General features: G+C 36.5%; 1 protein-coding gene across 1 annotated transcript in view; it reads right to left on the reverse strand.

Moving 5' to 3' along the window:
- Nucleotides 1-13,270, reverse strand: part of LOC149786446 (uncharacterized) — a 66,440-nt gene extending 53,170 nt beyond the window's left edge. Inside the window, exon 1 of the mRNA XM_089976891.1 lies at nucleotides 12,412-13,270. Coding sequence (XP_089833017.1) covers nucleotides 12,628-13,266 — 639 coding nt within the window. The 5' untranslated portion in view covers nucleotides 13,267-13,270 and the 3' untranslated portion in view covers nucleotides 12,412-12,627. The remainder of the gene's footprint in view (nucleotides 1-12,411) is intronic.
- Between the last annotated feature and the right edge of the window lie 1,235 nt (nucleotides 13,271-14,505).

A 14,505-nucleotide genomic window follows, 5' to 3' on the forward strand; every position in this document is an offset into this window, starting at 1 on the left:
CTAATAACGTCTGTTTTCTTTGTTTAGTTCAAACGTAATTGAATGAATAATTCACTTGGTGCGTTTTCAACAACACCAAATTAGGCTTAACTAAATCACATGCAATATTGCCAGTATCATAGAGTGTGGTTTCAATATTTGCAATTTAATCATCTACAAATACAGAATTTTCAAATTCTCTCACATCAAAACCTTCAACAACTTTAGCAATTTTTAAACAGGGAAGAACTTTGTCATCGATTAATCGATAGATAGTGGGTTAGATGGGTTGGGTATTTTGTTAATTTTGTTCAAAAAGCACAGATGATTCTGTTTTCAATGCTGATTAAATGGCAATGTTACAGAAACACACAAAAGCGAACCTCATAATATACCCCGGTGACGTGTCTAAGAATTACAAGATGACAAAGTATTTTCTACTTATAGCTCAATCACAAAAACGATTTAAGTTTTTTGGCAAAAAATAACGTTTGCAAAGCACATCTTGTATTGTTGGATAAATAGCATCTATCAACAGGCAAATGTTCAGAAAAAGACACAATCAGTATTACCTTTATTTACTATGCCTCACTTAAAATCTGTTCTCACTTCCTACAACATGCTTCTTAAGAAGTTGTTGAAGATGTCCTTAGGTCCGCGGAGGAACTGTACAACTATTTAAACCATTCACGTGCTCGCAACTGACTGACTGATAGCACGGGGACTTTTACCACACAATTTTTTTTAACATTGTAGAAGCAATCCTGAAGTCAAATTTACATTGCTAAATGCTGTCAACTTTTGACTTCTAAAATACACATTGTACAGTTCGGTCAGTAGTATAACCTTTATACATTGGAACATATCGGCTGAAGTAAAGAAAGGTTTCCGTCGCAATTTATTATGTGTTCTTGCTGTTGCATATATCAAGCTTTACAGAAAGATATTGAAGATTACGTTTGACCAACTATCAAACCTGGATATTGCAGAAGTTGCAAAACTGATTATACCAGTCGTTCTTGAGCCAGCCTTTAAATGTCCTCATAATAAAATATGGACTATTGCAGTATAAAATTATTACCCAGTAAATGTCTCACCAAAGGGGACATTTACCAATGAGAACTTATCGTCCAGATGAGTACATTTCTCTTTAGGTAACAAGCCCCCCACTCCAAAACAAAATGCGTCGTGTATCCCCGATGGCGATAGCATAAAATACATCAGTAAAACATATTATGTGAATAGATATTAAAGCTGTCACAAGTATAAACCGTGCTTGGCGTCGACTTTGTTGAGATATGCCCCTGGCATTCCAGTAAAAATTGCTTCTTTCTTGTATTTAAATTACGGAAACAAGAACAAATTCTCTACCATAGGCGGGTCTCCTTTCTGGACTTTAAACGTTTAGTCTGCACAATATTAAACAGATTAAAAATGCACAAGAGCTTCAGCTGGCATGTGGATAACGGCAGGCGAATTTGATAGCTTCAGTTATCAGCGCAGATGTTATTTTGACTTGTAGAGGTTTGGTGCAACCTTCATCGGAGCACAAATGAAACCGAGAAAACGCCAATGAGATAGAAGATAAGCACTACAGAAGACCTAGACATAAAATAATTTACCAACAAAGCAACAAAACAGACAAACAAACAACAAAAAAAACACACCAAGACATAGAGAAATTTAACAAAGCAAAGAAAGTCAAAATATAAAAAGAAGATAAAAAGCGAAACAGACAAAGCATAAACACTTCTTCGGAGGAAAGGAAGAAATTGAAGGACAATGAGATTTTAGACAATCTTGTAAATGCAGTAACTCAGAATAAACATACAAATATTTAGTCCTGCTAATAAATTTAAAATGTAATGCTGTATGCATTACAATAGGTGGAGTACGCGATAAAGAAACCTATTTTGCCAATCCACCTGATAGCAGAAACGGTAAACTAGCGATGTAGTTGAAATAATATATTTTGCTTTTGAATATTATATTTTCAGTTAAATGAAAACAATACCACTTTCATATTATAATGGATGAATTAACATAGAAAGCTTAATGACAAAACTTAACTCATGATTAGATAAATAAGTCACCTGTGAACTGAAATTATATAATCAATTAGCTCAAGTGGTAACGCAGGTAATGCTGTAGGTGTCATTTCAATCCAGTTTCGTGTCAAAAGCAATAAAGAAGAAATGAAATCTGGCATGGATGACACATCCTGATAGAAAATACATCATTTAGTCTCTCCCACGAAATGCTATGGCATATTGAAAACGAATTGCATGTCATGCAATTATACAGTACACAACGAAAAGAAGAACATTTTTTATTTCAAATACACCGAACTGCTTATACCGAAACTAAGCTTCATCCTAAAAACTAGAAAAATAAATCAAACATAAAGATTGATTAGCAAGTGCTTAGCCCAACCCTAAACCCACACATATAGAAACAAATAAACTGCAGTAAACTTTAATCTAAATTAAAAATAAAAAGTTTCTTTTCTTGTATTTTTTTTTCTTTCTTTAAAAAAAAAATAATTATTTTTCTAGGGCATCACAATCCTACAACATGAAATTAAGGACACTAACATCTTTTCCTGCAGCAAGGTCATCGCAGATTATATGTAGTACAACAAACGCAACTGCACTTAGGCACAGCCTCTCCTCGAGACAACAATGAGAACACCAAGATAAAATCCCAAAAACTAGAATATATAAGGTGGTCTAAAAAGCTCAAGACCATCAGGCCCGCTGCACAAGGCGGCAAAGTCTATCAAGATAGGAAAACTTACTATAACCCCAAAATTAATACCTAAAAGGTGGTCCAAACCCCAAGGACCATCAGGTCCGGCTGCACAATGCGGCAACCAAATACCTAGCGAAACTAGTTAGGACCCTACACTTAAGAATATATGAGGTGATCCAAACCCGAAGGACCATCAGGCCCAGCTGCACAAAGCGGCGCACCATCAAGTCTAGGAAAGTTTAAATAACCATACACAAAAAGGTGAACCCAGACCAAGAACCACCCCACCCAAATCAGACTCAATAGATAAAGTTTAAATAACCTACAGACTATCACTAAGCGGTCACTGGTGCGGTACCTTTAAAAAAATACGGCAGAGAATATATCTCCAAAAAATCCGTCAAGACGACAATTCATTAACCTTTTGCCAAGGGAGTCAAAATAAATTATACCCTGGATAAACCAAGGTGCCTTCCTAGTAAGCAAGCTCCTCCTTGACCGAACCTTCCTCCGCGCCACCCCCGAACATTAATTTAATAAACGTGCATAGCACATATTAAATACATGAAGGGAGAGGCACTTTTCCCTCTCTTCATGAACAATTAATTAACCCTCCACATGGGAATAAAAACCTAGGTGTCCTGATGTGACGTCATAGTGGCGACCAATCGCTACTGGTGTCACATACTCCTTGGTTGACACCATGCGCAGCTAATACAAACTGAATTGATACCTTTAACGTGAGTGTGTGCTGGCTCTATCTTACTCGAGTATAGCCTTACATTCAGGTCGCTAGGGTCTATGAAGCCAGTCATATTGACCCAAGACCTGACAGCTCATTTAAATAGTGCCTTTTATGTACAGTAATGCCTGGGGGATGAGGCTCTAATTCCTTCCCCCGGTATCAATTAAATAGTCCGCTTATGGACATTAACCAGACGTACATGCCCGTATGGGCGAAAACGTCTATAATTTAAATGATGATGATGATACCGAAACGACAACCAGTAAATTCATCAGGCGTTGAACATTGAGAGAAAACGCACCATGTAACGCGAATATATCTACAATTTTCTATTACATTATCGGGAAGCATATTATTGCATGTAGCCTACATTTGCAACGACCCACACCAATAACTTATCATTAACTATATACCGCTCCGGTGGCCTAGTGGTTAGAGCGCCTGCCTCGGAAGCGGAAGGTCGTGGGTTCGACCCCGGCCGAGTCATACCAAAGACACCAAAGACTAAAATGGTACTAACAGCTGCTTCGCTTGGCGCTAAGCATTAAGAGGTTAGTGTGCGGACTGGTCAGCTTGTTGTCAGGACAATGTGATTGGGTGGGACATCATGCTACATGTCTACAGCTTGATACCCCAGTTCTAGACATCACTATAAACTGTCACACTGCAGACATCGTAGCAATATGACTGCAAAATTGTTAAAGCTACGTTAAAAATCCAAATCACACACACACACACATCATTAACTATTAGGTTTATTATTCTAGATTCATGCACACAAATGATTATATACACACGACACATAAATTAACATAAACTTCAACAAGAAGATATAAATTGTGAATCCAAATACATGCAGAGAGTAGATTTAGTCAATCGGTATTGTCTTGTTTCGTATTTATTTTATTCATGACACAGGACATTCAGTTTTACAGATGTGCGTGAATGTGTATGCATATTGCACAGCTGAGCAAACATAAGATACAATTTGTTATGCAATGTATTGTGAATGATTTAAGCTTATTTTTATATGCAAGTGCACGTCACTCTGCCTTAAGTCTTCACAAAAATGGAAATTCTTCCTCCAGTCACTCCCATCTCCAAGTTACGAGCAAAACAAATAATGATACTATCCAGTTTTGATGGTCGTCTTTATAAGATTTAAGTGTTATTTGGCTCCGCTGGTTCCCATATTTGTGATGTATAGGTGCCCAAGTCTATTGGAAAGGAACTTTGTTACTATATGAGAAATAGGATATAATGCATTGTTATGTATATGATGACGTCACGTACAAGACCGTCACAGCTGAGTTACAGTATATCTCAGGGGTGGTCTCATTTGTGTTCGACGGATTAAGGAAAATAAATGTAGCGTGTCATTACCTGGGCATGGTGGATGAAGATATTGATTTTCTATGTGCGATCCATATTGGTTGTATGAACTTAAAGCTGAGAGAACGGAAACAGAATTAAGCATAATTCTGAAACGTTGCGTTAATTCAAGAGGGAAAGATAGAATTATGCATAATTCTAAAAGGCTGAGTTCGTCCGGTGCACAGATAATATTGTGAGCAGATAACATGTTTACCTCTTGACTCTAACTAGATACTTTGAACTAAACTATCGTAGAGGGAGTGAAACAGCCACCGATATCATCGGATCTCACCGCCATCACCACAACAACCCCAAACAACAGCTACTACTACTTCTTTTTCTTCTTGTTCTTCTTCTTGTTCTTCTTCTTTTTATTGTTATTATTATTATTATTATTATTATTATTATTATTATTGTTGTTGTTGTTATAGCCTTTGAGTCTTCAAAACTCTATAAACAGATAGTTGTTGTAACATGATTGACTCGAATGTCTGGTTTTAGTCGATATACATTGCTTAATTGAGGCCTGAAGTCTCTCGAATACCTGGCGTCAGTCGAAGTACTGACCAAGTTCTCAGTCGAAATAGATACCTGGTGCGGGTCGAAATACGTCGTTTGGGGCCAGCGAGCGTCACTTGAAAACCTGGTATCAGTCTTCATTTTTATCATAAGTATTAATAGTACTTGAAAAGCTCAAACATCGATCACTTGAATGCCATGTTCCACTCAAAGTCACACTTCAACCCCGACATACAAATACCATTTCAAACTTGATACTAGGACCCAATTCCAATCAGCAAGCGGACTTTCAGAATGTTGTTATCGCACGTGAATGCATATTAGAACGCGGAGAATTCAGTGGAACGATACTTATCCAAATTAATCCTTATTATTGGATGATAAATCCGATATTCTTTCACCAATAAGACAATATGTTAAAATAAGGTTTGATAGTGTCTCTATGTACAAAATGTTCGTTTACTGCTAGATACTAGAAGATGGCTTGAGACAGGCAAAGACCTGTTTCAGCTTGTATTGTTTACATTTTATTACGGAATCTAAGCTTATGACTGAATGACCATATGTTTTTGCTTATTGTTTTCTTTGTCAACGTGGTGGTGGGGGGGGGGAGGGGATTGACGCCATTGTCAGCACTTTATATGTTATACATGATGGTTGGCCTGTATATATGGTGGATAAAAAACTCGAATAAATAACCAGGAAGACCCAACGACCCAAAGAAAGCTACTAACCAACTCTTACATACCTGCGTTGGTCGAGCAGACGCGGACAGATGAGAGAGGCTTGTGCGAGTACTTTAGACCACTTGACCAGAGAGAGAGAGAGATCATTTTGCATATATAGGCCTACTGTGCCTTACAATAGTAAATCTCTTTTACGACGAGAAACATATCTGGACGACACAAACTATTTTTAGCTTTTATTAAAATTGTATGTTAAAGCCCTTGCCTTTCTTTCCATCAATATCTGTTTTGTAACTATATATCAACTCCCCCATTTCGCTTTCTCTACATCTATCATTTGTGTCTGTCCCATTCTCTCCAGTACTTACCTTCAATCAAGCTGCGTCAATATGCAATGTTGCCAATAAAGAACTTTTAGCAGCACAGTAGGTCATACTCCCCAATTGTTTGGCATGGTTCTCTTTGTGGGTGACTTCATGACCTCGACCTAGCCAAAAACTCAGAAATGATGGTTCTGTAGAAGCTCGGGCTGTCGAAGTTTAACTGTATATTAATATATCCGCTCTTGTTGAAAAACTACGTGGCATATTTTGTTTCAATGTTCAAGGTTTGTAGCAGGTTTTTCATTACTATTACTGAATGTGATACCGTTAATGTCATTAAAAATGCTTATTTTGGGTTGGAACTAATCTGGATGTATCGAACACAAAGATGAAAAATACGGTAAAAAATTTCAGACCTAATAAGTTTCTTTAATAATGAAGCATTTTTTTTCTCTCCATAAACAGACATTTCCTTACATCTGAAAATGATAGTCTAATATTAGAAAATTAGTCCAACTTTTGAATATTAGAATATCGACTTTTTAATAAACAGACAATGATTTTCTAATATTGGAAACCTACTTTATTGGTATAAATAGATTTTCTAATATAGGAATATGAGTTCACTTTCAAATATTGTAAAATCGTTATTTAATAAATTATTTCCTTTTGTCTGAAACTACGTTTCGGAAATCTGTTGGGGCAAATATGAGCATGTCGTAATATTTGTAAATGCTTTTAAATTGGAGAAAATCAGCTTGTGTCTTATTTAAAGGTACTATGACTAATTAACAGACAGACAAATAGTTGGGCGGATGAATGGATGGATGGATCGACGGATGGGTGGTCGAACGATAAGATAGATAATTACATGCAAGATTATTTTTAGCAAAATCTTGTCGAAAATTTCATAGTGCTTCATTGTATTTATATTAAAAGCTCTGAGTTTTGAAGAACAAGCTAAAGTCATAATAATTTAATCCCATAGATCGATATCAAGTTTGTTTCTTTCTTCTTCATAAATTTACAATCTTTGCTGTCCTTACCTTGACAACACAATGAACTCGGGTATCAGGCCTGAAATGTACACCATGGGTAAAATCGGAAATAAATAAATCAGGGAAGTTGTAAAAACCTATTTTATGATATTGATATTGGATGATTTGATCGATTCTGTAGGAGAAAAGTACTGATAGCATAATTACCCATGGCGGGGCTGTTTCCTGCTCTTAACACCTTTCTACCTTTGTCCTAATAATATATCGCTAAGGGACATATGAATCAACACCAGTGCAAATGTTGACATTATACTTTTTAAATAAAAACAAATACCCTCCCCCACACACACATTTTTTTATTGCAAACAAAAGCTATGTGTATTCTTACACAAACAAAACGTTATGTTTCAATTCTAGTGTACTGGATTTGTGTACGCCACGAATTTTCCCGGGGGGGGGGGGACAAAGTTTGAAGTTACGCCACTGAACTAATTTTCATCCATGCTGTTAACATTTTTCTGGTTAAAATAACATGCTTACGCCAAAGAAGCTATAATTAACTTTATGACACAAAGAATTCATGTCAACGGGGCAAAAATACATTGAGATTAATGCATTTTCTAAATACATGGCCAAACGGTTTAAAATATTTATTCTCTGTTCCTTTCTCTCTACCAATCCTCCTTAAAACAAAGCAAAAGAAATATATTTTGGTGGAATTTGAGTATCCATACAAGATGTGTGATAACAGAATGCTTACATATCCGTATATACATATGTTTACTCTGTCAACCCAATTAACGCGTGTCACCATGCCCAGACAATGATATTGTATTTCCATTTGATTTTATACATCCCACGATTGCAAATTTATTTCCAGGTAATTATCCTTTTGACGAAATAAGCTATATTTACACTTCTCGAAATTCAAACTCATTTTGATCACGAATGTTTAATATATTCTATAAACTTTGCTTTTCTCATTCTCCATCTTGAATAACTAATGTTTTGACATTAATCCACAAAACATTCTAATTCGGACGCTATTCAGTTCATCTGCGAAAGATGCAATAAAATTTTTATTTATTGTGGTTAATGAAATATGTTGTTTTATGATAGTCTCTAGTGTCATAAAACTTTATGTTGTTCTTCATCTCACTGTCTTAACACGAATGTATGCAAATTCTTCATTTGTTATAATAGTTTTCTCATCATATTTGTTTATGAGCTTGTTATAGCAAAATTTGTACATTGGTACATCAGCCATTTGGTTAACTCTAATACTCTAAATCCACTATAAATTAGTTTCCTTTATTTTAGTTTCTCATTTTTCAGTCAGATTAACACCAAACCATCCTAGAAAATTGTTGTCATAGCAAATGACAGATATTTCAGGAAATTTTTTATTTTTCATCTGTACTGACTTTCATTGGTTTTTATGGACTTTTCTGAAACGTTTATTTTTCATCTCAGTCTTTAGTTTGATGTTGATTTAAGCCATGGTTGTTGATAAAAAAGACAGCTCTATATATATTTCTAAGACTTAACCTAATGTAATGCTTTTAACATTGCTTTAAAATAACCTTTCTCTTTGTTTCTTTAACGCACATAATAGCTCTGCTACCGTATTTTATTTTTTTTTAGTTTTGTAATCATTTATCAACTTCAAGGGAGATAAATCATTTTCAATTGAAATTAATTTATATGGAGATAACGGGAATCGACATATCCACTTCTAAAATACAAATAGAATCATAGTCGTCTGATATTTATAGCAATATTCATTTTATTCTGCCTGTCTATAGTTTGTACGGGCAGACTTGGCTCATGGCTCACTTCTACACTATATTTGTATGTTAGCATTTTAGCCTAACTAGTTTGGCTGATTTGCTTGGGCGCATGTATGTAGTACCATGCTAAGTCCACCTCTAACTTCACCCCCAGTCATCAAGAACATGTCATAGTCTGTTAAAAGTTCAATTTCTACACTGTTATCTTGAAACTTACATAATGATCTAAGTCCCAGTACACAGTACTATTAAAGAGGGTCTAGTTTGTAATTTCCCATACAGGTATTTCTTAACCCCTCTGAAATGTTACAAAGCATCAATGTATCAATTTCTTTCCCTATACAATTTTCATCTTGATTTTCAAGTTTTGAAGGTTAAAATGTTCTTTGACATCATGAACATACCGATTAATGTTATATGCTTGAGTTGTTACATGACGATTAAAACTTTTCTATTGGAGGTACAGATTTTTCGTTATGCCTCTCAGAACTATATGTGAATTTGTACGTGCAAATGCATTTCGCCAAATATTTAGATTAAATTTTAATATACTGTTTCAGTGGTCTAGGGAAGTTTCCATTATTTATACGTTTATTGGTCCAATTAAGCCAGAACTATCTGCAGAAACTGATTAGTCTTCTAACAGCCGTTTCTTTCCTTCTTTCATTAACCCGTCAGCTATGAAATCCTTGCTGAATGAAACACATTTATCGTCGTTGTATGGGATGATTTCTACCTCGTCCTTTAGATCATTTTAAAACAATGTCTCGATGAATGAGTGACTGTCATTATCAGGCAAATTAGGAATGGACAACGATATGTACTTTGAATGTTAACACTGAAACTGAAATAGTTATGTGTTGGACAAAAATACTTGTCTATTAGGTAATCATGGTCATGCACATTTTAAGCTGTGATTTTCTTCTGTCATATGTTTATTTTAGATGTACTCAGTTAATATGTTTTTCGTCTTCCTATTTGAATACCATTGTTTTGAAATGTTCTGTCTTAATTCTATATTGGCATGGTTTCCAGTTGTACCCAATGCATAGTAAGGTACCTCAATACAATCTGTTCCTCTGTAAACGTCTGGTTTGTGTCTCCTTTGTCTTGAATTAATATACAAGCATGATTGACACCCACCCACCCCGGACTGTGTTTGGCTTATTTTAATTGTATAGGATTATACCGTGTACTTTTGTGTATGTGCTTCTCATCCCGGTTACACGTTTACTCTGGCACGATATGTCAGGCTGAGCCTAAAACCCGTGTCGGATTTGTACCTTTGGGGCGCTAGGGTATAACGATACCTTTAAAAGCAAAATGTGGTGTGTGTGTGTGTGTGTGTGTGTGTGTGTGTGTGTGTGTGTGTAATTTGGATTTTTAACGTTGCTTTAACAAGTTTTCAGTCATATCGCTACGATGTCTGCAGTGTGGCAGTTTATAGTGATGTCTAACACTGGGGCATCATGCCGCAGACATGTAGCATGAAGTCCCACCCAGTCACATTATTCTGACACCAGGCCGACCAGTCCCAACACTTTCTTCTTAATGCTGAGCGCCAAGCGATGCAGATGTTAGTACCATTTTAATAAGTCTTTGATATGACTCGGCCGGGGGTTCGAACCCACGACATCCCGCATCCGAGGCGGACGCACTAGGCCACTGGAGAGGTCTAAAAAACAAATCAAAATTAAATACATACGGAACTTTTAAGTGATGCCGTATAGTTTTTATAAATTTACAACTAAACCCTCATCGGATATTATACCACTCGAGTTATCTACATTGCAGCACATTATGTTGTGTTCGGGTGATATTTCTGATGTTTAAAATATTTTTTTTTATTGTTTTATCTGTGCTAAGATCAAGTTTTGAAAGTCTTTTATCCAAACGTAATGGTACCTTACATATTTGTAGAAATTAGCTCCACGATATAACCAACATGTCAACTTTCTATCAACTTTCTAACTTGCAATGAACCATTCACTGTTAAGCACTTTATGATAGAGTGTTTTGACCTGCAACCTACGCGCGATCGTTATTAAATTGTGCATGACATGAAGGAACGTTTTGATACTATAAACATCACTCGTATTACAGAGTTCCTGAAAGGAGTAAATATTTACTTTAAACTCTAACTTTTATGCTATTACCTTGTGCAGTTTTATGCAATATATATATACCGTCCCTTTTTAATACCTTTTCATCATTTTTTATTAATATACAACATTTACATCCCCCGTTCATCGGGAAGCTTTATTTTGCACCGTTACCATCTTACCGTTTTAATTTCAATCATTTGTTCTTTTATATCGCTGATCGATATAAGACCTTTTATAATTTTTAAAAGATTATACAAATAACATTTTGTTTGGCGCTAAATAGCCTAACAGTACTGATGCGCCGTTAAAAATAAAATCAATCAATCAATCAATCAACTTTCTATCCATCCTTTATTCCAGCAGGATTGACTTAATATCTTTACAGCTCGCTATCTCATCCTTCAACTATTTTATTACATCCCCATTTATTCTTACGTGACTGATCAGGTTTTCTATTTAGATGTTCTTTCTGTGACTGCGTATCGCACACCTAAAATTTCCGTCTCGCATATCGAACCCGGAACTACTTTTATAACTTGAAATTTCAATATTAGTCAATAATAATATGGGGAATGATTTATTATTAATATACATTTTGAACTATTTGAAAAGATCAACACACGTTTGAACTTTCAAGAAATGAAGTCATATTATGTGAAAAGGGCTGCTTGTGCCGAGGGGGCTTTTGGGGAAGAACAGTAAGTGGCGGCGAGCAGTTTATGGGTAGTTGATGGAATCTGTGGAGGTTGATAAAAATATTTTGGACAAAATGTTTGACAATCAGTTCTCAGATGAACCAGTGTGCAAAGTGATACCAAACATTATAGAAATGGAGAGACGAAGTATTTGGACGCTAAAATCTTTCATTCAAAAGTGGGTTGCTTTTATTTTTAAAAATGCAGAACAGTAAATGAAACCTGATGTTTTTTTACCATGAGCCAGATGCTAGTAAGAGTTACAACCCAGTTATAGACAGATAGTTAAGGGACAGCAATTAAGGCTACAAACAAGTTCGTCAATTGCCGCATAGTGCTGAATTCTGGGAGCAATGGCCTTAAACGAAAAGGTCTATGAAATCTCTTGAGCCATCCACCTGTTATATCTTGTTCCCAGCAGCAGCACTAATGACACAGAGAAATACACTGGACAACAAATTTTTACAAAAGTCATGTTACTGAAATAAAATTAGTCAATTCTTATCAATTTTTATGTGCTGAACACGAATATGACAGTCAAATTGCAAAATTGGCTCTAGTTTTTTTGTAATCTGCAAGAAATTAATGTTTACATAACGAAATGCATTCCAATAATAAAAGGTCAACTGTAATAGCCTACCTATAAAAAATCAAGTCATTGACTACATCTTAGATTTCTTCGCCTGTCTCTTGTACAGCTGTTCGGGAGCATCTCTGAGGAGTGTCCAGCAGTAGTCAGCCAGCATTGTAGTGGACCATTTTCCCTGGTATCTTTGTTCCATTGTTGCGATATCTTGATGAAAACGTTCGCCGTGTTCATCACTAACAATACCACAGTTGCTAGGAAAGAAATCCAAATGGGAATGAAGGAAGTGAATCTTTAGAGACATATTGCAGCCAAGTTTCTTATACTTCATCAACATGTCTTCTACTAGTTCCTTATAGTTTTCTGCCCTAACATTTCCGAGGAAGTTTGTAGAAACTAGGCGAAAAGCATTCCATGCTTGTTTCGCGTCACCTTCCAGCAAGTTGTTGAACCGGTCATCTTTGAAAAGCTCTCGAATCTGAGGACCCACAAAAACTCCCTCTTTAATCTTTGCTTCGCTGAGTCGAGGGAATTTTTCATGCAGGTATCGGAATGCTGGCAAAGTCCGGTCAATGGCTTTCACGAAGTTCTTCATCAAACCTAGTTTGATGTGAAGGGGTGGTAGCAAGATTTTCTGAGCCTCAACCAGAGCTGGGTGTTGGATATTCTTCTCTCCAATGGCTACATTCTGCCTGTGAGTCCATTCCTTCCTCATGTAGTCCTTGCTCGGCTATCCCACTCGCATAAGAAACACATGTATTTTGTATATCCTTGCTGCAGTCCCATTAAAAGGGCAACTACCTTCAAATCACCACAGAGGTGCCAGCTGTACTTGTTATACTCAATGGAATTCAGTAGCTGCCTTAAGTTATCGTATGTCTCTTTCATGTGGACAGCATACGCTACTGGAATAGATGGAAGAATGTTTCCATTGTGCAAAAGCACAGCCTTGAGACTCAGTTTCGAAGAGTCCACAAATAGTCTCCATTCTTGTGGGTCATGAGTGATTTTTAAAGCATTCATGAGGCCCTCAATATCGGAACAGAATATCAGATTACTTTCCTTTCTGAAGAAAGGCTCCAATTGCTGGTGGCGCTTTCGATATGCAGTAATTGTGACATCTTCTTCTAGAAGATTCCATTGTTGGAGTCTTGATCCTAGCAATTCTGCCTTGTTCTTTGATAAGTCCAAATCACGAATCAGGTCATTTAGTTCTTCCTGTGTTATTCTGTGTGGGGTTGATGATGCACCACAGTGAAAATCTGGATCACTGCATGCTGATGGACCAGAAGAAGAACAGGTCGACTCACCTTTGTCTTCGTCAGATGAATCAAGAGAATATTCTGCTGGAGGTTCTGGAATAGGAAGTCCCTCACCATGTGGAACTGGTCTCAATGCAGACGGAATGTTTGGGTAGACTATTCTCGACTTCTTTCGCTTCGTTATTCCGCCGGAAAGAGGAGGAACCAAGCAGAAGTAACAGTCATTTAGGTGGTTGCTTGGCTCTCTCCACACCATTGGGACTGCAAACGGCATTGATGACCTTTTGCAATTCAACCACTGTGAAAGCTGTGTTGTACATGTAGCACAGCATATATGCAGAGCCCAAGGCTTGTCTTGGTCACCAACCTTGCATCCGAAGTAAAGATGATATGCCTTCTTCACTTGAGAATTGATACTTTTCTTCTGGTTGGCAAATGTCACTTCCCCACAAATATAGCAAAAATTGTCCGCGGTATTAACACACTTTCGAGGCATTACTGTTCTTTATTGTACGTAAATGGATAAAATAATAAGTTTTATGTAACAGTAGCTTGAACTGTCTCGCACAACGTCTAAAATATTTTAAATGCTGAACCTATCTGATTGGGCTTTATATAGTATACTGCTTACGTCAGCTTCAGCAGCCGCCTGGCATTAGTATAATAGGCCTACACATGTATAGTACACTGCT

Source organism: Sinohyriopsis cumingii, chromosome 12 (assembly GCF_028554795.1).
Source record: "Sinohyriopsis cumingii isolate HCF-2022 chromosome 12, ASM2855479v2, whole genome shotgun sequence".
In the NCBI taxonomy this organism is placed as follows: Eukaryota; Metazoa; Mollusca; class Bivalvia; order Unionida; family Unionidae; genus Sinohyriopsis; species Sinohyriopsis cumingii.